The 22,133-nt window shown below is 45.1% G+C and overlaps 1 protein-coding gene across 7 annotated transcripts in view; it reads right to left on the bottom strand.

Annotated features, from left to right (window-relative positions):
* ABLIM3 (actin binding LIM protein family member 3) overlaps positions 1 to 22,133 on the bottom strand; it is a 109,962-nt gene that overhangs the window by 66,736 nt on the left and 21,093 nt on the right. For all 7 annotated transcript variants that reach the window (XM_004737874.3, XM_013051174.2, XM_013051178.2 and 4 more), the window contains exon 3: positions 4,710 to 4,847. In XM_004737874.3, the coding sequence (XP_004737931.1) occupies positions 4,710 to 4,847 (138 nt within the window). The remainder of the gene's footprint in view (positions 1 to 4,709; positions 4,848 to 22,133) is intronic.

The raw sequence follows: 22,133 nt of genomic DNA, 5'->3' as shown, positions 1-22,133 counted from the left end.
TCTTCTTTCCCCATAGAATTGTCTTGGTAGCTTTGCTGACAATCACCTGACCATAAACCTAAGGGTTTATTTCTGCTCTCTCAATTCTATTGATCTATATGTCTATTCATGTGCTAATACCATATTGTCTTATCTACTGTAGCTTTGTAGTAAGTTTTGAAAATGGGAAGTTTGAGTCCTCCAGCTTTGTTCTTTTTTTTTTTTTTCCCCAGAAATGTTTTGGCTATTCTATGTCTTCTGCAATTCCATATTAATCTCACAATCAGCTTGTCAATTTCTTCAAGGAAGTCAGCTGGGATTTTTATGGGCATTGTATTCGCTATGAACAGAATATTATTCTGCCCCAGATTTGTATTTTGAAGCCCTAACTCCCAGTGTCATGGTATTTGTGTAGGAGCCTTGAAGAGATACTTAGGTTTAGATGAGGTTATAAGGGTGGGACCCTTATTATGAGATTAGTGCCCTTTTTAGAAGAGACACCAGCCAGCTTGCCATCTCTCTCTCTCTCTTTCTGACATGTGAGAGCACAGAAAGAAGATGGCTATCTGCAAGCCAAGAAGGGAGCTCTCACCAGAACCCAACCATGCTGGCACCTTGATCTTGGACTTCCGGCCTCTGGAACTGTGACAAGATAAATTTCTGTTTAAGCCACTCAACTTATAGTATTTTACTGTGGAAACCTGAGCTGAGTAAGAGAGCATCAGATCTGTGGGTTAGTCTGAAGAATACTGCCATCTTGACAATATTAAGACTTCCGATCCATGAACACGAGATTTCATTTATTTAGATCTTCTTTAATATTTCTTTTCAGAGTATAAATTTTATACTTTTGTTAAATTTATTCCTATGTATTTTATTTTTGATGCTATTACAAATAAATCATTTCTAATTTTATTTTCAGATCATTCATTGTAAATGTATAGAAATTCAATTGATATTTCATCCCCAAACCCTGATGAACTTAGTTGTTATTTCTAATAGCTTTTTAGTGCATTCCTTAGGATTTGCTATTTATGAGATCATGTCATGTGCATATAGAAATAACTTTCCTCTTACTTTTTCAATATGGATGTCTTTCACTTCATTTTCTTGTGTAACTGACCCAATAGAAGCCTATGGTACAGAGTTGAATGGAAGTAGTAAGAGCAAACATCCTTTTGCTACTTTTGACTTTACAGGAAGGCAGGCAGGCAGGCAGGCAGGCAGTCTTTCACCATTAAATATGATGTTAGCTATAGGTTTGTTTGGTTCTTGAGAAATATTTTTGCTGAACACATAATTCTAAATTTACAGTTATTTCTTTTAGTATATACAGCTATTACCCCACTCGTCTCTGGCTTCCTTGTTGCTACTAACATGTCAGCGGTCAATCTACTTACCATTCATAGGCAGATGATCTATTTCTTCTCTCTGGCTGTTCTTAAAATTGTCTTTTGTCTTTGGTGATCTGCGGTTTCACTCTGATGATGTATATAAGTGGAGTTCTTTTATATTTTTCTACTGGGATTTATTAAGTTTCTGGATCCAATGATTTGTGTCTTTGAGTGGTTCTAGAACATTCACAGCTGTCATGTCTCCAAATATCCTCCCACTCATGTATTCAATTACATATCTCTAGAACTCTGATTGAATATATGTCAAACCTTTCCACTATTTTCTCCATGCATAAATTTCTCTTTTATTTTTACCTCCTTCTTATATTTCTGAACCAAATGTATATATCTATTTCTTGGCTAAATCCTACAGTTCATTAATTCTTTCTTCAGTAACATCTAATCTGCTATATAATCCATACACTGACTTTTAAATTTCAAATATTATTTATTTTTATTTCTAAAATTTTGTTTCTTTTTCAAATCTGCTGTGCTACTTGCTATAATGTTTCTGTTCTTGTTCTTTTTTTAAAATGGCTCTTCTTACTTATTTAAATGTATTGTATGTAGTCATTATATAATGTCAGAAAATGCCAACTTATGAAGTCTTTGAGGTTCTGATTCTTCTCTTCTTTGTTTTTGTGGCGTTCTACCCCCAGTATGATTTGTGTGTTTTTGACTGTGAGTTACTCATCTGGCTAATAATGTTACCTGTGGGAGTTCTTTGAGTCCTGGAGTAAAGCTGAATTCCTCCAAAGAGGAATATCACTTGTTTCTGCCATTTGCCAAGTATAAGATGACTTTCTTTTAAATTCTGTTTCACCTTTTTAAATATTTATGCCAAATATATAGCATGAATATAGAACGTGAATCCATGTTAAGGGTGGATTATGGGTAGACATTTTGATACAAGTGCCAAAGTTGGTACAGAAAAGGTTCCTTGCGGTCTCCTCCTCCAGTTTATTTCTCACCCATCCATACATTGAAAGTAAGATTTTCATAGGGGAAAATCTCAGCTTTACTCAGAGGTCTCCTATTAGATTCCTACTTAGACCAGGCTCTAGCCTCTACTTCCTATGTCTCCGTCATCTATGCAGCCATCAAGGCAAAAGCTCAAGGTTGCCAAGGTTGAGCATAAACCATCAGGATTAAATCTTGTGCTGGCAGGCACACAAGGATTTCTGCTTTTACTTTTGTTTTTTTTTTTTACCTCTGCAGGTTCTTTCATTTCATGTCAGCACAGTAGTGCATGGTAAAAGAACTGTAAGAAATAGTCATAGAGATTTTAACTTTTTCAAATGAAGCTATTTAAGGTAACTATAACTGTTACTGCTTGGAAAAAAAATTCTTTCATTTCTTTCACTTCTAAGCAAGTTGACATTGAAAACAGTCAGAAAAGTAAATCTATTTTTTTCCCTTAAAATCTCTGTGAAAAGATGTTTTCCAACCTCCTTGTGGTTGATTGTCAAAATGTCCAAATTCTTCCTTTCTCTGTATTCACACCCTTGAAGTCTGCAAATCCTCCCACCCAGGGCAAGGTTTATTTCTCCATGATCTTGAACCTGGGTCGGCCCCTTGACTCATTTTGGCCAATGGGACATTGGCAGGTATGACATAAGCTGAGGCTTAAAAAGGTCTTGCTTTCCGAAGCTTGCTCCCTGGTTATGCTTGGAACTCTGAGACCACCATGCAAATGAGTCCAAGCCAGGCTACTGGAGGATGAGAAGCCAGATGCAGACACTCAGCCTGACAGCCTGCAAACCACTGCCAGCTGACCCAGCAATAGCATCATGATGAGGCGAGTGGAGACAAGGAGAGCCAGCTTAGCCTGGGAGAGCTGCCCTGCCAACCCAGAGAATCATGAGCTAAACAAAAAATTACCTAAAACTATTAAATTTTGGTCTAAGCAAAGGGTAACTAATAGAATTCCTTAAGAATATGATCATACAGTCCTAGCTCAGGCCTCCTTAGAACAATTTTACTGTTTTTACCCTTTGTCCTGCCCCAGCTTCTGGGGATGTAGAAATGGTCACTCGCCAGGACACTTTTGCAAGTCAGCTTACACTAAAGTGGTGTGCCAAGCCTCAATCTGGAATTCAAATCACATCAATTAAAATATATTCCATATATGCTTCCACTAAAAACATTAGGACATATGAATATGTCATTTATTTGCTCAATGCAGAGTCTATTGAGATCCTGAGAAAGAAATCCAGAATTTTTCTCAGTGGCAGGGGAAGTCAATCTCAGACACATAAGACTGAGGTTGGAAACAGTTATTAAAATGAAAAGATCTGAGGTTTCAATTGATCTTAAATCCAATATATGTTAATGCCATGAAGCGACTCCTCCGGAGGTCAATTCAGCATCAATCGTGTTAACAGAAACAGTGTCCCTACTCTGTCTGCCAGACTTTGAGAACCGTGGTCTGTTCTGGGCACCATGCTTTAAGAATGACAGTGACAGACCAGAATGGATCAAGGAAGAAGACTCCAAGATGATACAAGTTGGAATCATTTCAGATGAAGCTCAAGGTGAGGACCCACAGGGTCATCAGGGCCAGGGAGACGTGGCTGCAAATATGTGAGCGCCAGCCCCAGGGAACAGCACACATGAAGGACTCATCACACTTCATGAGAACAAATCTAGAAACTGCAGGTGCAAGTTACTGGTTTGGGCTCAAACATTTCCCAAACCCACGGGGCCATCCAACCTCAAAATGGCTGCTCTAGGGAAGAGAAAGCCTGGATGAGGAGTTCAAGGTGGACACTGGAGAGGCATCTGTCAGGGACCACGGCGGAGGGATGGTTGCCCTGCCCAGGCCAGAGGGCTCCCAGGCTCTTTCAGCAGAGTCCTACTTTCTTCTTGCTGCTAGTTATCCTGCTTGTTTAGGAACTTGTAGTTTTTAAGAGGTAACCCGACATCCATCTGCTCCCAAATTACAGACCTCAGTGAAGTCATAATGTACCTTCTCCCCTGTTTGAGGACTGGTCATAGAAGAGGGGCTCATCTCAGAGCCCCACTCTTTCATTCATTCTCAAATTGGTTTAGAGGCACGAGCCAGGAGTCTTTCCAGATGTTTAGGTAAAACTTGCAGGATTGCCTTTTTCCTTCTGGGTCAGCACTGCCATTCTGAGGTCCCCAGCTTCCCTCCCTCCCCCACGTCTAGAATTTTCCCTCCCACTTCCCTCCATACTGCCCAAGGGAGAATTCTCATAAAGGCTCAAGGAGAGTTTCTCTAGGGCTATAGAAGTAGCTTAACTGCCTGTGTTTTTTCTGTCTCCCCCGTGCATGTCCTGCCATCTGACAAGGGAGCTGGGAGCCTGGGCTTCCTACCTTGGCAGGTGAAGCATCTGATGTGAAAGTGGTTGTTGTGGACACGGACCACTTCTCCTTTGCAGGTGTCTCCACAGCGGTAGCACTGGATGACATTGGAGCTGCCTCGGGGATTGTAAGGATTCTGTTGATAAGGAACTGTAGGAAGAAACAAAGAGATCACTTTCTAGAAGGCTTGTCTCCTTTACAAACTCTGTTACAAGACATTATCATAATCCTAACTGGGAGAAAAAGTAGAACACGTGCAGGTAATTAGCCAAGTACCTTCAATACATCAGCAGGTCACATATGCCAAGCTAAGTCATCATGGAGATGTGAGTCCATGAATCTCCTTAAGCAGGCAAAGACTTATGAGTGAGCATAAGCTTTCCTTGCCATAATAGAGGTCAAATTTATAGAAGAATCAAAGTAAAGTACTAAAGTACAGTAAAGAAGAACTAAAAGTAAAGTAAAAGAAGTAGAGTATTTCAAGGTAAATGATTCAGAAATAACAGTTCTTGGGTGATTCTGGATCAAAACCAGGACTTCTCAAGAGAATTTCTTCTCAAGGTGCCAGACTTCTCAGGTCCCAGACTTCTCAAGAGAATTTGGTTCTTGCAGTTGACACGGGTCTCAAAGAAAGGGGCGACTGACCCTACCTCCAACGGGCTTGGAGCAAAGCAAGTGACATTCCCCTCTCTGGGCCTCTAGTTTTGACATCTATAAAATGAGGGTGGTCAATGGTAGTATGGGTTTTGTACAAAGGAGGCATAAAGGGTGGCACTCTAGTTGGAAGGAGGTTGGTGAGAGGACTCATCTGAGTGGCACTTTCCATAACACTGAGAAAATGTCAAAAGTATATAATTAAGAAAAAAATCTGGTAGAGATTATGAAGGGCCTACGGTCACGGAGGTTGGGCACTTGACGATACTGAATAGAGCTACTACCTTATAGATCTATGATCTTGCCCAGACTCTCCATGGCCATGTTTCCAGAACTCCTGTCCCTGAGATATACTTTGCTTGGCCACTCTAAAATCTGGCCTCTGGTATTTAATATTAGTAGGCACCTGCTTAGAATAAAAAAATTCAGGGTTGGGAGGGATACTGCCAGCTCTCAGGTCCAACCTCATTATGTATAAGCTACTGAGATAACTTTGCCAATGAGGAACCAGATCTTCTCTCTTGTAAGAAGCCCCTGGGGAGATCGGGAGAGATCTTCTCAATTCCTCAATTCTCCAAGTTGCAGCAACAGTCCCAAATCTTTTGCTCATACTCTATTAGGAGAAAGCTCACTCTTGTCCTGACTATAAAGATGACCACCTGATTGGAGGGGGATTGATGTTTACCATTTAGACATGCAGGCTTACTACCTAAATTTTGAATAAGCTTATTATAAATTAATCTGGACTCACATGAACCTTGAACTGCAAAGGAATTTACAAAATACTTGCTTCGGGGCTTCTTGACCTTGTGTGGTCATGGTTAATGGGTGTTCACTGAAATTTGAATCATTTATTCTAGGCACAAGGAAGGATGGCACATGGTGTCTTGCTTGGCAATGAAAAGTGAGTGGAAATCATGTGTGTCATTTTCAACCGGAGCCAGCCAGTTTGTGATCTGCCATATTGCCTTTTCCATAACCCAGCAACCAGGGATATCCCAGATGGTGTGCCGGGTGCATCAGCTCAGATCCCTGATTGAGCCCTAGAGTGCAGATCCAAGACTAACCCAGGACGAACATCTATGGTGAGCAGGGAGTAATTTTTGTTGTCATGACCTTGTTACTACAGCGTATCTGGATGGATATGCCTGGGATCTAATATTTCTAATTAAATATAAAATTTGGTATTATGTGCATTATGCTACAGCTCTCTTCAGATTCTCAAAGATGGCCTCCAAAACTGATCTTAGCTGCCTTCCTCCTTTTAAAGACAAGTAACAGGAAAGCAGGATTTCCTTTTTCTTTCTTTCTTTTTTTTTTTTTTAAGGATTTTATTTATTTGGGAGAGAGAGAGAGATTGAGAGAACGAGTGGGATGAGGGGCAGAGGGAGAAGCAGGATATGGAACTTGATCCCAAGACCCTGAGATCATGACTTGAGCCGAAGGCAGACACTTAACTGACTGGGCCACCCAGGCACCATGGACTTTCAATTATCTTCCACTTACAGGTCTCCCGAATCCCCCTTGTGCTATAGGGCAAGAAGCTGGTTACTGAGCCCTGAAAGTGTTGCATCTGACAACTTTGCTGTCTGAGGCGGGAGAATAATATCCTTCTCAGAATCTTTGTCTCGAGGAGTCCCTGCCCCTTATTCAACTTTTCTGCTGTCTTAAATTTAAGACAAAATGTAGTGAGCTAGCTAGTTAACTAAATCATTAATTAACTCACTAAATGGGTTAATACACACGAAGCATTTAAAAAAGTGCATGAAGTGTTCCACAAATGTTCACCGGTACCATGACCATCATACCTGCCCCACAGCTCGGAGCAATCCTTCCCCACCCCCAGAAGGTCCATAACCATTCATCCCATCTCCCCTTCTTCTTTCTTTGCTTTGTGCACACCACCCCTGGAAAACATTTCACTCTCCCCTCTTCCACCAGTTCGCGAGAAAGGTATCCGAACAGTGTGCCTCAACAGTTGTTGAGGGAAACAAAACTGTGAGTCTGAAAATCAAGTAAGAACTAACAGGATAATCATCACCGACAGCAATGAGAAGTCTGAAAAGTACCCAAAAGCCCCCCCACAGAATCACTGCCCGAATTCTCATTTACCTTTTCTAATTTAACCTGCCTTATTGCTTGAGAACCAACTTCCACGATCAATTAGATTTTCCCCTGATTTGATTTTCTGGGGGAAATTGACTTGGGATCATGGTTTTCAGTCAAGATTCAGTCTTTTTTTTTTTTTTTCATAAGATTTTATTTATTTATTTGACAGACAGAAATCACAAGTAGGCAGAGAGGCAGGGGAAGAAGCAGGTTCCCCCCTGAGCAGAGAGCCCGACTCGGGGTTTGATCTCAGGACCCTGGGATCATGGCCTGAGCTGAAGGCAGAGGCTTAACCCACTGAGCCACCCAGATGCCCCAAGACTCAGTCTTTGACCCACTCAGATAAAAAGATGTAAAATCTGGGGGAGGGGACAGATTAGGAAAATGGGTTTTCTGGGCGCAGAGTTAGTGATGACCCCCCCACCCCTAACTCTGATGCTTTCCTCAGGATGAGGATGCTCTTTTGGTGCTGCTGACTATGGCTGGAAACCCACAAGCGTCTGATGTTTGTAAATCATCCCACAAATAGAAATGCAGGCCTCATTTGTGTGAGTTCTTCCAGATTGCTGATGTAAACTGTGATTATAAAAGGGCAGCAGTGTAGCAAGATTCGAGTTTACAGACGTGTGAAGATTTTCCTTTTCTAGATAGTGCCAACAGGAGCTCTAGGGGTCAGGGGAAGTTAGGCTGAGCTGTGCCATATCAGCTCTTGCCCTGAAAGCTACCTCATTCCCAACAAGATCTTGTATCTTTGGGTAATTAAGTCAATGACATAATCAAACCATACTCTGTGTGTGTGGAAGGTGCCATTTCTTCCCACCAATCTCTACCCACACTCCCCCAAAGCACTGGTATTTTATTGCTGATTTTCTGCTGGTTATTATTTCCACGAATTTTAATCTCAGAAAGAACTAGAAGCTAGTCACATGATTTATAACATTTGTCTTATGTACTAATGTCTAATTCCAGATTGACTTGTACTTGTATTTTGAACTACCTGTCCTTGACAGCAACATTTTAGAGAAGACATGAGCCTCAAAGGACTTTAGCTCGGATGACTTGTGAAATAATCCATGAAGTTATAAAGTTTAGAGACCTGGATCATGGGATATGTTTCTAAAACATGGCCAGGAAAGGGCACATAGGAGGGACATTGGCAATATCCAGTCTGTAAGGAGTGCTGTCCAACAGATATCTGAGTACAGAAATGTTCAATATTTACACTGTCCAAAATAATAATTACTAGCCCTATGTGGCTGCTGAACATTCGAAAAATGGCTAGTGTGACTGAGGGACTGAATTTTTAATTTTATCTCATTTTAATTAATATAAATTTACATTTAAGTAGCCACATGTGGCTAGTGGTACCATTACTGGACATTTCAACTTTATAAATCCATAAAGAGAAAACCAGGCACTGAGACTGGGGAAAGAAGAAATGAACTCTGCTGGAACCCTACTTAAATAAAAATAACATGTGCAAATTAATTCGGGTATACCACCTCAGACTTAAATTATTCCTTTTCATCCTTGAAGAGTTTTAAAGTTGTACTCAAAAGCAGCTTGCAATCAGAACCAATTACACACACATTCACCCATCCTGAATTTGACCTAGAAACAAAAGATTCCGAGCAATGCGATAAATATTAATTTTTTAAAAAGTCACAATTTTCCAGGTACTGCGAGACTGAACAATCTTAATTTTTCCAAGACTAGAAGCAAAGAGGTCAATTGGCAATGGCTATCAGTATACTTTCTTAAGACAGAAAATCAGCCCAGTCAGCACCTTTGAGATGAAAAATGAAGGGTTGGTTGCAATTGCACTAATGGGTATTTACCCCAAAGATACAGATGCAATGAAAAGAAGGGTCATCTGAACCCCAATGTTCATAGCAGCAATGGCCACAGTCACCAAACTGGAAAGAACCAAGATGCCCTTCAACGGACAAATGGATGAAGAAGATGTGGTCCATATATACAATGGAGTATTATGCCTCCATCAGAAAGGATGAATACCCAACTTTTGTATCAACATGGACAGGACTGGAAGAGATTATGCTGAATAAAATAAGTCAAGCAGAGAGAGTCAATTATCATAGGGTTTCGCTTACTTGTGGACCATAAGGAATAACACGGAGGACATTGGGAGAAGGACAGGAAAAGTGAATTGGGGGAAATCAGAGGGGGAGATGAACCATGAGAGTCTGTGGACTCTGAGAAACAAACTGAGGGTTTTCGAGGGGAGGAGGGGGGTGTTAGGTGAGCCTGGTGGTGGGTATTATGGAGGACTCATATTGCATGGAGCACTGGGTGTGGTGCAGAAACAATGAATCTTGGAACACTGAAAAAATAAAATTAAAAAAATAAAAATAAAAATGTTATTTGTGCAGGTTAAAAAAAAGGAAAGTGAAGGGTCTGAAATAGACACCCAGCAGACCTTTAGTTCTAAGAGAAAATACAACTTAATTCCACAACTAAATTTGCAAGTAAAGCTCTTCCCAAGTGTGACAGAGATAATTTAAAAGTGTGGGAGCACAGCCACAAATTAGAAGGGGAGGGGCAGCTGGCCTCCCGGTAAGTTAAAGAGAGCGCGTGAGTCAGAGATGCTAGAAGTAAGCTCGACACCCAATTCCCGCACCCGCTTTCCTCCTCCTCTCCGGGGGGCTGTTGTTCCTGTCTCAGGAGTTTCTCATCCACGAGCCCCAGGCGGCCTGAGTTCCGGTTCTCTCTCCGCTGTTACCTGCTTTGACCATCTTGGACGCACCCTCCCTCTGTAGTCACTGAGGAGAGGGGACAAAATGATTTATGAAATCCCCTCCAATTAAAAGCTGGTTCTGGCTCTTTGTGTCCTTCTCTGTGCCTCTTCTGCCCTCTACACACTCTCTTCTCTCCATTAACCGGTCTCACTCTTCAACTCCCCAGCGCTGCCATTAGATTACTCTCTTTTAAGAGCCGGTCACGCCATGCTTCCCCTCTCACAGACAACGTGACCTAAGTTATGCTCCCCTCACCGATGTGGTGCCTGCACGGTTGGTCCTTCCCCCTCTGAGAGTGGCCTGACCTTGTAGAAAGAGACGTGCCTCCATTCTAATCGCATCATCTTTAAACTCGTCTTTAGGAGGTAGAAGCACCTATGGTGTCCTGGGGCGTAATTAAAAGAGTGACAAAGCTCTCTTGGAGACAACAAAACCACTGTGAAAAATGGCTGGAAGTGTAATAGAAACAGTGCGGCTTCTGCCTGAACAGTGCAACATCAAGTAGAGAGAATCAACCAACTCCAAAATGAGCTCACAACCGCCCCGGGCCCCGGGAAGCAGCCGGGCGCCGCAGCTGTCACACGTCGGCAACTCACGGCTTCATTAGGGCCCAAAGTACCCTGAGTGTGTTCACAGGTATTTCCTAAGCACGGAGGAGGAGACCCGACTGTGGATCCAGGCATTTCACTGGTAGAAAGCAGTCTGCCTGACAGGTTAGGGTGGGGTCTGTGGATAATAGTCTGGTCCTTTACAACATGACCTTGAGTTTGGTTTTGGAGTTGAACCAGGGCCTGCAGCCCTGATCCCGTCTCCTGGGAAAAGGCGGCAGTGACAGGGGATCCCTGCGTTGATAGGCACCGGGTGCAGGGGTTCGGGGTGCGGATGCTGGAGTCAGGGGGCTGTGTTGGTATTCTAGCTCTACTGCCTGCCGGCTGTGTGACCTTGAACAAGTTAAGTGCATGATGACGCCTGTCTCAGTTTGCTCATCTCTAGAGTGGGAACAACTCAGGTCAGCTGTGAGTATTAAATCGCATCAGTTACATAAAAGTGCTTGGGACACTGCTTGGGCTTAACGAATGTAAGCAAAAATTAATATTAAAGGCTCTCTGAAGTCATGCACCCCCACCTCAACTCAGTGCAGGAATTCTTTCTGAATTGCCCCTTACCACTTGCCCCGGGTTTGGCTCAAATATTGTCAAATCCGTTTTGGGGCCAGCCCAACTTGGGCAAAGGTTTTCTGGTTGTCCCTCCCTGCTGCCGCTCAGGAAGAGAAGCCCCAGCTGCAGCCGGTTCCCCCCCTTAAAGCAACCTCTTCTTTCTGCCCCCATCCTTGAGCTTTCTGTTGATGGGTTTCTGTGGGCTGCAGAGGTGGGTGGCTGACATGCTTTTGATGTATCCTGCTGAGGAATGTGTGAATTGGGTGTTTCCTGTTGTGGGAAACAGAGGCTATGATCTATGTTTTCCTGGGGCGGTGTATTTTGGGCACATCTGCTGTTTCCAGGGGGATGTGTTGGCGTTTCAGTTGTGTGTGCATACTTAGAAGAGATGGGTGATTTGTTTTCTGAAAACTCTGCTAGGGAGACCGTGAGAGCTGCTTTTGGTAACCCCTAAGGGCCCCGCATGTATCATCTCATTGTGTCATGACATCTATGTTCATCGTGCGAATCCCTGGAACCCATCAGAGCTCCCTGGGCTGGGAGGTCACCTAATACAGAGATTGTGAGCCTCATGAGGGCAGGGACCACGGTGTCCTGTCTGCACTGTCCGTGCCAGGTCTGTAAAGGCTCAGTAACTACTTGATGGGTAAATACAAGAGCGAGTAAGATGAGTCCCATGGTTTCATTTAGGAAATGAGAAGGCTGAGGCCCGGAGGGAGATGGAGAGAACTTAGGTGTGCCGCGTGTCAGTGTCTGAGGGTGTGTGTTCTAGGATAACAGGATAAAAGAGAGCGCAACCTGCAGCGTGGCCCAAGGGGAACAGACAGGTAGGGGAGGGAGTTCACAGTAGAATATGCTTCCATCAATCTAGAGTCATGCTGAGGCTTAGCATTAGCCTAGGTGGGCTGGGAGTGGGGGTGGGGCGTCCGAGGTCCAAGATGCAGAAGGATGAGGAGGGAGCTCGGAATGAAGCCATGCACGAAGAAACAGCAGGGTCGAATGCCCACGGAAAGGTCCGGAAGGTTAAGAGAGCGTATTTGCGGAGTGACTACTCTGTCAGGAACTGGGCTCAGCAGTGTACATATGCTGTCTCATTGAGTTCTCATAATTCGGGGAGGGGGTGATATTATGATCCCTATTTTATAGATGGGGAAATGGAGACCCAAAGAGCTGAGGTCACTTACCCACAGCCATATCATTAGTAAATGGCAGAAGGACCTGAACTTAGGCAGCTCTCACCATGAAGCCCTATTGCCGGCCACGCAGAAGGGCCAAGAGGGGTTCCCTCTGGGGAGGGAATGGGCTTGGGGGAGGCTACAAGGGATCTACTATCCCTCTCCAGTAATCATCCATCCATTACCTGGCTGACTTAAGATAGGTACATAAATTCCACACAGGTTGAGGAATGATGTTTGTGGGGTACAGACCAGGAAACTGGGCGCAGTGACTGAGCGTCTGTGGATGAAGGAGCCGTGATGGCTGCCCCCAGGGCGAGGGGATGGCCACCTGGAGCCACTTCTGTGGCTCAGGACGGACGGCCTGGCAGGTGTGTGTGTGGGGCTCCCCGGAGGGGCAGCTCAGCAGGTGCTAGCAGCTGGCGCCGGGCAGAGGTGGACCCCTCTGGGGATCCCCGGGTTCCTGCTCAGGTGGCCTGGCTTGGCCACACTTTCCGGTGTCAGCAGGTCAGGAACGTCAGTAACACAGCCTGTGACCCCAAGACGCTCTTGTCAAACCTTCGCCGCCACAGAAACCCTTTCCCAGACTCTCTCTCTGCCAGGCTCGGCAGCGTGCTCCGCGGTCAGGGAGTGCGGCTGGCAGCAGGGCTCGAACAGACAGACTTGCTAGACCCAGCCGGGCCCCTTAGCACAGCCAGGGCCCTGGAGGGGCAGGGAGGGGCGAGGCCTGACCCGCAGCTGCGGCTGGAAGTTATTCTTCCTGTGAGAGTGTGGTGCCTCACTGAAATGGGAACAGCATACTTGTTATTGATTTGGTGAATTCAGAAAGCTGGCCCATATCCAGAGTCAAAGAATTAGGTTTCCCCTTATTTCTATGTTCATCTTGTGATTGTAAAAAAAGAAAAAAAAAAGATAAGAAAAAAAAGAAGAGACTTCTGATTGAAGTCAATAAAACACTGTACGATTAAAAACAAAACAAAATAAGAAAAGCCCTCAATTCTATAAGTCAGCGTGGTTCCTCTTTCAAGATAAGCAGAAACTAAGTGGCAGGCAGTCTGCACCTCTGTTCCCCTCTTCACCGGGGGGTCTGGTCCAGGGCTCAGCCCAGCGGGGGCAGCACGGGCCTCTTTTCTAAGGACTCAAATAGATCTGTGTTCTCATTTCGTTCCCTGAGATTCTCTTCCCCACCTCTGGGCCAGGGAATCATGTTTTGTTAGCTGGGGGTAAAGGAGCCCTTTCTGCCCTATCTAATTTATACTTTCTCTAGAATATTTAGCTTTGTAATGGATCCTTCCTGTTTGGAGGGCACAGACTTGAAACTCAAAAGCCAGGAAGCGACCTCTTTTTGTCTCTGCCTTCTGCTGCCCATCCTGGCCCTGAGGCCTCCCTCCCTGAATAGAGGGGGAAGGATGAAGACGGGCGGCTGAAGGAAATACCAGTTAATATTTCAAGAATATCATCTCGCTACACTGGGGCCATGAGTTTTGAAAATCTAATCTAGAGACCTCGGTACGAATGACTGAGGGTCTGTTGAGCCCTGACGGAGAAGGGGAAACTCCCTAGTGAATCTGGCATTTTTCCCACCGGGGTTGCCTCCTGTCAGCAAACACCAAGTCTCTTGCCACACTGCTGACTCTCTTCCTCACTACCTTTACCAAGTCCCCAGTCAGGGACACTGAGGGGCTATAAGAGGAGCCCAACACGAACACAAATTGGGCAATTTGTGCCCTGCCCCTTGGGCTTCATACCTCCCAACTCACTGAATTCTCTCAGCCCCAGGAGACAGATACCATGGGATCCCTCTTCTATCTATGGGCAATCTGAGGCCCAGGGAGGTTCATTAATTTGCCTGAAGTCCCACCACATGTCAAGGTTGGAGCTAGGGTTGAGGCAGGCACCGTAGATCTAGAAGAGATTTGATTTTCCCTCCCAGGGGGTATTTCCAGCTGGGCCTCCTTCTGCCCTGTGTATCCTGAGGGAAAGAGGGGGACCTGCCCAAGCAGCGCCAGCAGGCAGCATGGGGCTGCCTTGCACTGGGGCCTTGACACACCTTTTCCAGCATCTCTACAGCTTTTTGGGAACACAATTTGGGTTTCTTCTGAGGTCCTGGATGCCATGTTGGAAGTAGAGGGACTCCAGGAAGCCAGTGATTGTCTGTGCTCTGAGTGACTCCATCCCTTGGCCTGTGAGCCGGAGGTTTGAACACTTATACAATATTTGCTTCCCAAGGCTGGCAGGCCATCAGGCTCTGAGACACCATTGAGAAATGCAAGAAGCATCAGCTGTCACCCCGGCTCCCCTTGACTTATGGGTTTTTAGCGGAAGACACACAGAAAACATCTCATCTAGAGGTTTCTTTTTCGTTTTCCTTTTTGGTTTTTTTGGAAGCTTCAAACGTTTCCTTGAAATGCTGAAATGGCCTCCAGGTTGTACAGATTCCATTGTAAACCATGCACAGAATGCAAACATCCGGTCACCTGGTGGGCATTCGGGGACCGCCGCCAGACCAGCGGATGCTTGCACTGCATGGGGCTCCCAGACACGCTTTACTTGGGCAGCCTGGTGTTTGTTCCTGAGCCTTCCAGAACACCATGGTTCCTACTTCTTCCTTTCTGCCTCACCCCTGGCCAACTGCTCTCCCTCACAGCCAGGCACCTGAAGGCACGGGTGTCATGGTCCCCACCTGGGGCCCATAAAGCTTCTATAATTGAAGAGGTGGAGGGCCTGATACAGACCTACTTATGACCCTCTCTTTCCAAGCTGGCCCCCAGCTCCCTCTCCCACACAAGCACACCTTTACAGCCCTGAGGTGCAGAGAGGGGCTGAACCTGCTCAGCGTCCCTGCCATGCTGGCCACACCAGGACCAGGAGGGAAATGCTCTAGCTTCAGATCGGATTGGGCAGGTTGCCTAAGAGGACGCCAGAACGACGGCCAAGTGACACAAGTTAGGAAACTCTCAAAGTCATTCCAAGCAGCCTCAGCACTCAGAGGGCAGAGGTCCCCCAGAGATCCCTCTTTGGTGTCCAGAGTGCTTGTTCCATTGCTCCATGTTCTATAGGGAATCTCCTGGATGACCTTTGCCCTGTCCATTCACCTGCAGGCATGACTGCTCCAAGAGCACCCCCCAACCCGAAATCAGCGTTATCAGTCAGGTCCTCCTCTCCCCAGGCTGACGGGATGGCTCACATCGTATCACTGTGTCCCATCTCCTCCCTCCCTCCTTCTGTCTTGCTCTCTCCCTCTTTCCTTTTCCCTTTCTCCCCTCCTTTCCCTCCTCTGTCCTACCAGGATTTCTGTTAACCTGGGCTCTTCCCTGAGAGAGGGAGGTGGGAGTCCTCAGGCAGGACACACCCCATTCCTGGGTCACTGTTTTCCTACCTACAAAGGAAAAGGCTTGCATTCTTGGATCTCTCACTTTGCTTTCAGATCCAATAATCTATGCATACTAAACAAGGTTGCGACACAAAATGCCTTCAGGGGCCAGGCAGGTAATGTTAGTATAATCAATCCAAGGGGACAAAACTAAGGAGGCTGGCTCACCTAAAGGAAGAGGAAGCTGCTGGGCCCCAGGGCATTTCTGTCCTGCAAAGGCACGTTAAGGTCCCCAAAAGGCTTGTCTGTGGGAGCATATTCTACCCGTGGGCCACCAGTTTGGGATTTCTGCATCCAGACAGATAGATGACCACAAAGTCACGTCCAATTACCATCTGAGAAGTCACATGCTCACCATATGCCTGTAGGATCTGGAAGAATAGAATATTCCTAAAATGAGGTCTTGCAGAGCCCCAGGCTGCATAAAGGAGCACCACAGAAGCCTGTCACTCTCAAGGTCTCTGTGACATTACTCAGGGACAGGCAAAGGTTTTCAAGGTTTTTTTTTTTTTTTTTATTTTTTTTAAAGATTTTTATTTATTTATTTTACAGACAGAGATCACAAGTAGGCAGAGAGGCAGGCAGAGAGAGAGAGGAGTTAGCAGGCTCCCCACAGAGCAGAGAGCCCCATGCGGGGCTCGATCCCAGGACCCTGGGATCGTGACCTGAGCCGAAGGCAGAGGCTTTAACCCACGGAGCCACCCAGGCGCCCCATGAATCACTAGGCGAAATTAATTTTGCAGAATGACCCAGGACACTAATACGTGAAACAAAAGTTTCCCAGACAAAACTTCTTTTTAGTAGGCATGATGTGTCCTGATATTTTTTCTATTTCTATTCTCTTTAATAGCTCATGCCATTTCATTAAAAAATGTTGTCTGCAACCCAATGATACGTATAAGATCAAAAGGGGAAAGAATGATAAAGATCCTTCTAGGTTTGCCCTGCCCCATACAGTCGTCATTCTTTATATGTGGCTATTCAAATTAAAATTAAGTAAAATTAAAAATCCCATGTCTCAATCTCACTAGCCACATTTCAAGACCTCGACGGCCAGCATGTGGCAAGTGGCAATTATATTGGATAGCGCAGAAATAAAACATTTTCATTAGTGCAGAAAACTCTATTAGACATCCTCATCTACAAAAAGCCTCACAGTTTTGCCACTGAGGAGACCAAGGCCCACGGCCCTTCAGAGAGATGCATTTGAAATTGTGGATGAAAGGGTTGGGGCCAAATGGTTGTAGCCTCCTAGATGTCTGCCAATGTCACAAGAGGAATTAGGATGAAGAGTGGCCCCTCATGACAAGACCCACAACTCAAAGGCCACATCCTTCAGTCTACACCCAAGGTTGTGGATCAGAACCTTAACCCTCACAGAAAAACAAAAGCAAATTTTCACTGCCATCCATGAAATTTATGGAGTGGGTTCTGGGAACTGGAGAGAGAACCAGTTATGGAACCTGTCAAATCTGGGCTCAAATCCATATTTTCTCTCATAGGCTGTATGAGATTGAGCTGAATGCCATGTCACTGGCCTTAGCTTCCCGATCTGTAAAATGGGAATAATATATTTGCCTTTTAGAAATTCTGCATGGGACAGAAGTGGTGTACACATAGTGCTTTTCTTTACTTTTTCACGTTTTATTTATTTATTTGAGAGAGGCAGAGCATAAGCGGGGGAGAGGGAAAGGGAGAAGGAGACTCCCCTCTGAGCACAAAGCCTGATGCAGGGCTCCATCCCAGGATGCTGGGATCATCACCTGAGCTAAAGGCAGATGCTTAACCGACTGAACCACCCAGGTGCCCCGATATAATGCCTTTCTTCAAGGAAGTGCAAGTGCTAAGCCTGAGCCCGTTGTAATGACATGATCATGATAATGGTAGCAGCAGTAATGATAACAAAATGAAGCTAACTATTGTGGCAATGTAAGACTAAACTAAATACACCTCCCACTCCAAAGGAAATTCCAGGATGGAGGAGGGAAGATTTTTTTTTAATTACCTTTTTAATGTTCCACCCAGTCCTGGGACTAGTAAGTGCTTCATTCATACTTGCCAAATGAATGAATAGTGGTAACACATAGTCCCTAAGTGCTACAGTCTCAGGGAGAGTTTGGTAAGAGAATCAGAGAGGTCCAAAAACGGAGTAACATTTTTAAGAATTCTTTTTTTTTTTTTTTTAGAGATTCATTTATGAGAGAGAGAGAGAAAAAAACACTAGTGGGGGGAGGGGCTGAGGGAGAGGGAGAGAGAATTCACAAGCAGACTCCCCACTGAGTGCAGTGCCCAAGGCGGGGCTCCATCCAGGGACCCTGAGATTATGACCTGAGTGGAAATCAAGAGTCCCTGCCTCAACCGACTGAGCCAACCAGGCACGAGCAAATTATTTCTAATGGAAAAGGGGAGGAGAGACAAAGAACACAACTGGAGGAGACACCATTTTGTATTTGCCCGTAGGCTGTCAACACATGGTACCTGGGATGAAGTCAAGAAGTGAGACAAAACCAAGAAGGAGAATAAAAAGACTAACAGATAATTAGGAGGGAAGATGAAGACTACACTTCCTCTGGAGAGAAAAGATTTTATAGAAATAAAGATCTCCCCCCACCCCAAAATCAACAGGCAACAGCTGCTTTTTGCCTTCAGGAAATAAACCATTGTTCCCAGGTTGAAAACTGAACCTGTTTCATCTGGGGGATGAGGGGGAAATGTTTGCTTTCTGTGTGTATCAGCAAGTAGTTCTCAATTATCATTTGGCCTGTGGAGAGTGCCCTGCAAACAGATTTTTCCATCCGTAAGTGTAGTGGACATCTGTTGTTTTGCCTGCTCAGCATCTGCTCAGCTTCTTCTGGCAACACAACTTCTTTTTCCCGTGGGGCACGCGCTCGGTGGAGTTCCGGTGGGCTGACCCTCTTCCAACGCGGGTTCGGAAAGCAGCCTGGGCCTGGCCAATCAGAGGACCCCTATTCTCTTCCACATGCTTGGCAGGCACGTGACCATGTCATCTCTGGGGTTTTTCTACAGGAGCTCTTGGAGGAGCCATCTGGGTGGATACGGTGGGAGGAGGTGGTCTGGGGCTCCTGCTGCCATCTTGCCCATCTTGGCCAACCCCCCCCCCCCACTCCCATGTTGGGAGAGCCTACTAGAGATGGAAAAAGAGAATGAACAGGTGCTGAACTCATCACTTGTGTCTGTGGCTCCATATGGGCCTGAAGTCACTGGCATTTTTGAACTTCCAAATTATATGAACAAATATAGCACAGTCCCTTTCTAAAAAAAATATGAGTTAGTTTGAGTTGTAGTTTTGTCACTTTTAGTTGACTACTTTATGTCTTAATTAATCACAGTTTTCCTTTTAAATCATAATCTGTTATCAATTTAAGTTAAGCACATTCCAGGACCATTTCATGCTGGACCTCATGGATCTAACACGACTCACAGCATCTAGCTGAAGACACAAGGACAGATGAGGTGGACAGGTCCCTCTCCTCATGTGACACACTCCAGCCTGGAAAATGGCAGGCAAAGCGCTCCAAGAGAGGAAGAGGAGTCTGTTGCTGGCTCCATAGCCATACCTCTCTTTGTCTGCTAACAGAACTTTTCTCTCCTGGAGGAAACCTGCTTCTGTTTACCTTCCCTGAGCAGCCATGTCTTCCAGTCTTCACCTGGGGAGGGAATCTTGATTGGGGAAACAGATTCTTTTGCCAGCTGACTGGCTTAGGCAAAGGCATGTGATATACTCCTTGCCAAGGAGACACAAAGGGAGGACAGGTAGAAGGGAAGGGTTGTTTTTGCTCTTCTCTGCCTTTGGAGGTTTTTGTTCACTTTGGATGCTGGAACCACAGCCCTGCTGCCCATGATGGATTCTGAGGGATTCTGGAATTGTAAAGAATCCAGGTGCTTGAGGATGATGCTGAGCCTCCAAATCAACCTGCCTTGGTTCAGCTCCTCGTTGGCTTTTCTAGTCTACGAAATAGACATGGCTACACTCTTTAAGCTACTTTTAGATGGGGCACTGTCACTTATTGCTGTGGACACTCTGTGTAGCCAAGAGGGCTATACTACGGAGCATCCAAGCAGTCAGGAAAAAATTTCTGGAGCCACTCTGGAGGTGAAAAAGTTAACTGAGCAGAGGTGGGGTGAGACAAGGTGGTTGTAGAGTGGAAGTCAGTGATGGAAGTGAAATGGGAACAAATTTCATCATGGTGGTGCTTTTTACTGTCTGAGTGTTTCTCAAAGTGATCAGCTAACCACCTGCTTCAGAGTCACCGGGGGAGGGGTTGTTATGGATTGTCAAAATGCAGATTCCTGGGCTTTCCCCCATACCTGCTGAATCAGACTTTACATTTTAAAACAAGCTCCTCTGAAGAGTCTTTCCTTCATGAAAGGCTGAGAACCCTTGGGTTAATGACTAGAAGACACATGTACTCTCTGGCATCAAGATGAGAATTTTAGAAATCTTGATATCTGATAGTAGTGCATATCAAAAGTGTTGTCACAGATGACTTGATGCCAATATCCTTCTGAGCATTACAAAGTATATTTTTTCCGATGTGTTTGCCAATCTTCACAAATGTTTAAGTCATCTGGCAATGAAATAATGTCCTAATACAAGTAGATTAAACATCCATTTAATTTACTCAGCCCCTTTCTTTTCTCAAGTTGTCATTTCTTTTAGGAAGAGCTGTTTCTGGTCTGTGATTAGAGCCACCCCCCACCAGGCAGAGATGAACGGTGGTGGTTGTGTGGGCAGAGACATGAGCAAAGGGGTTTCCTCTCTCTCCCAGTGTGTTCTGAGGAATGCACTTTGGGGTCTCAGAGCCAGCTTCAGATGGTGTCATTTGTTGAAACCTGACTCTATTCTTCCACATGATGAACCCTGAAATTCGTGGGTTTGTTGAAACTCACATGGTCCATCCATTATCAAGGCATAGAGATAGATCCCTTACTGAGCTCCCCACTTTAGCCTTTTCTCTCCATCTCTACCAGCCCCATCCTAGCCATAAACTTCTCTCACCTAGACGACCTCCGTGACCTTCCTACCACACATCTTTTCTCGATCTCAAGGAGGGGCCATTCCCCGATCCCCCTGACCCTACCCACTGGTAGTCATTTCAGCATCTTGACATCTTATCTCATGTTTTTGTTTTTAGTAGCATAGTTTGGACCAGAACTCAGGACTTCTGGTGCCACGTTTAGTGCTCATACTACGGTAGCAGGATCTGCTGCACCAGAAGAAAAGGATCTGAACTTAGAGGAGAATGGATTGGGTGGAATGAAATGGAAATGGGCAGCACTGGCAGGAGAGTCAAGCTGACCAGGGGGGCAATAGGGGGTGTAGTCAACCAGACCGGAGCAGCTCACAGAGAGAGCACAGTCCATTCGGATCTCGTGAGCAGCCACTCAAAGGTCAGGAGCCAACAGATTCCTGCTGAACTTGAGCTAATTGGAACTTGCAATCTAAGGGTTCTTGCAGATACAGTCTTAAGAAGGGGATTAAAATTTTGCACCACTGTAGTGCAAAAGCAAGCCAGAGACAACAGGTAAATGAATGGGCATGGCCGTGTTCCAATAATACTTTATTTACAAAGATACGCAGTGGGCCAGAGCTGACTTTTGAGCCCTCATTTGCCCAGCCCTGCTATATAGAATCGTTCAGCGGGCTAGCAGAAGTGTGTGTGTCTGTGCTCAGTGTCCTGATGCCGCCCATCTTTCTAGGCCAGCTCAGAGGCGCTCTGGCTGGGTCTTAGACTAGATGATTTAAAAGATCCCTACCCACTATGAGATTCAAGGCTCATTTGGCCTGATTTTACCTCAAGGATAGAGAGGTAGAATCTCCACCTCCAATTCAAGCTATGTTTGGAATGGAAATTATCCTCCAACAAAATGCCTCCAATCGTAACTGCCAGTTCTATAACTGAGCATATGTTGGTGGAAGCTTCAATTCAAAGCGAGCCAGTTAAAATGCAAGGAAGGGACAGCTAGCAGATCTTTCCAGTTAGAGTCCAGGCTGTTAATTACTTTTGTAAAAGAAATACATAAACATGCAGATGGCAATTGTAGTAAATACGATCATCTACATATAAATATAAAAATCCAACCCACTCCTCAAGGCCTATCTGGTATGCAACATACTTTTAGAACTATTTCCAGATTCTCCCCTCACTCTCCTCTAAATATGAGCTCCCTTCTTTAAAAACTCATGGCAT

This window comes from Mustela putorius, unplaced genomic scaffold (assembly GCF_011764305.1).
Source record: "Mustela putorius furo isolate JIRA1106 unplaced genomic scaffold, ASM1176430v1.1 tig00000407_pilon_pilon_pilon, whole genome shotgun sequence".
Taxonomy (NCBI): Eukaryota; Metazoa; Chordata; class Mammalia; order Carnivora; family Mustelidae; genus Mustela; species Mustela putorius.
This window is presented reverse-complemented; position numbering and strand designations above follow the sequence as displayed.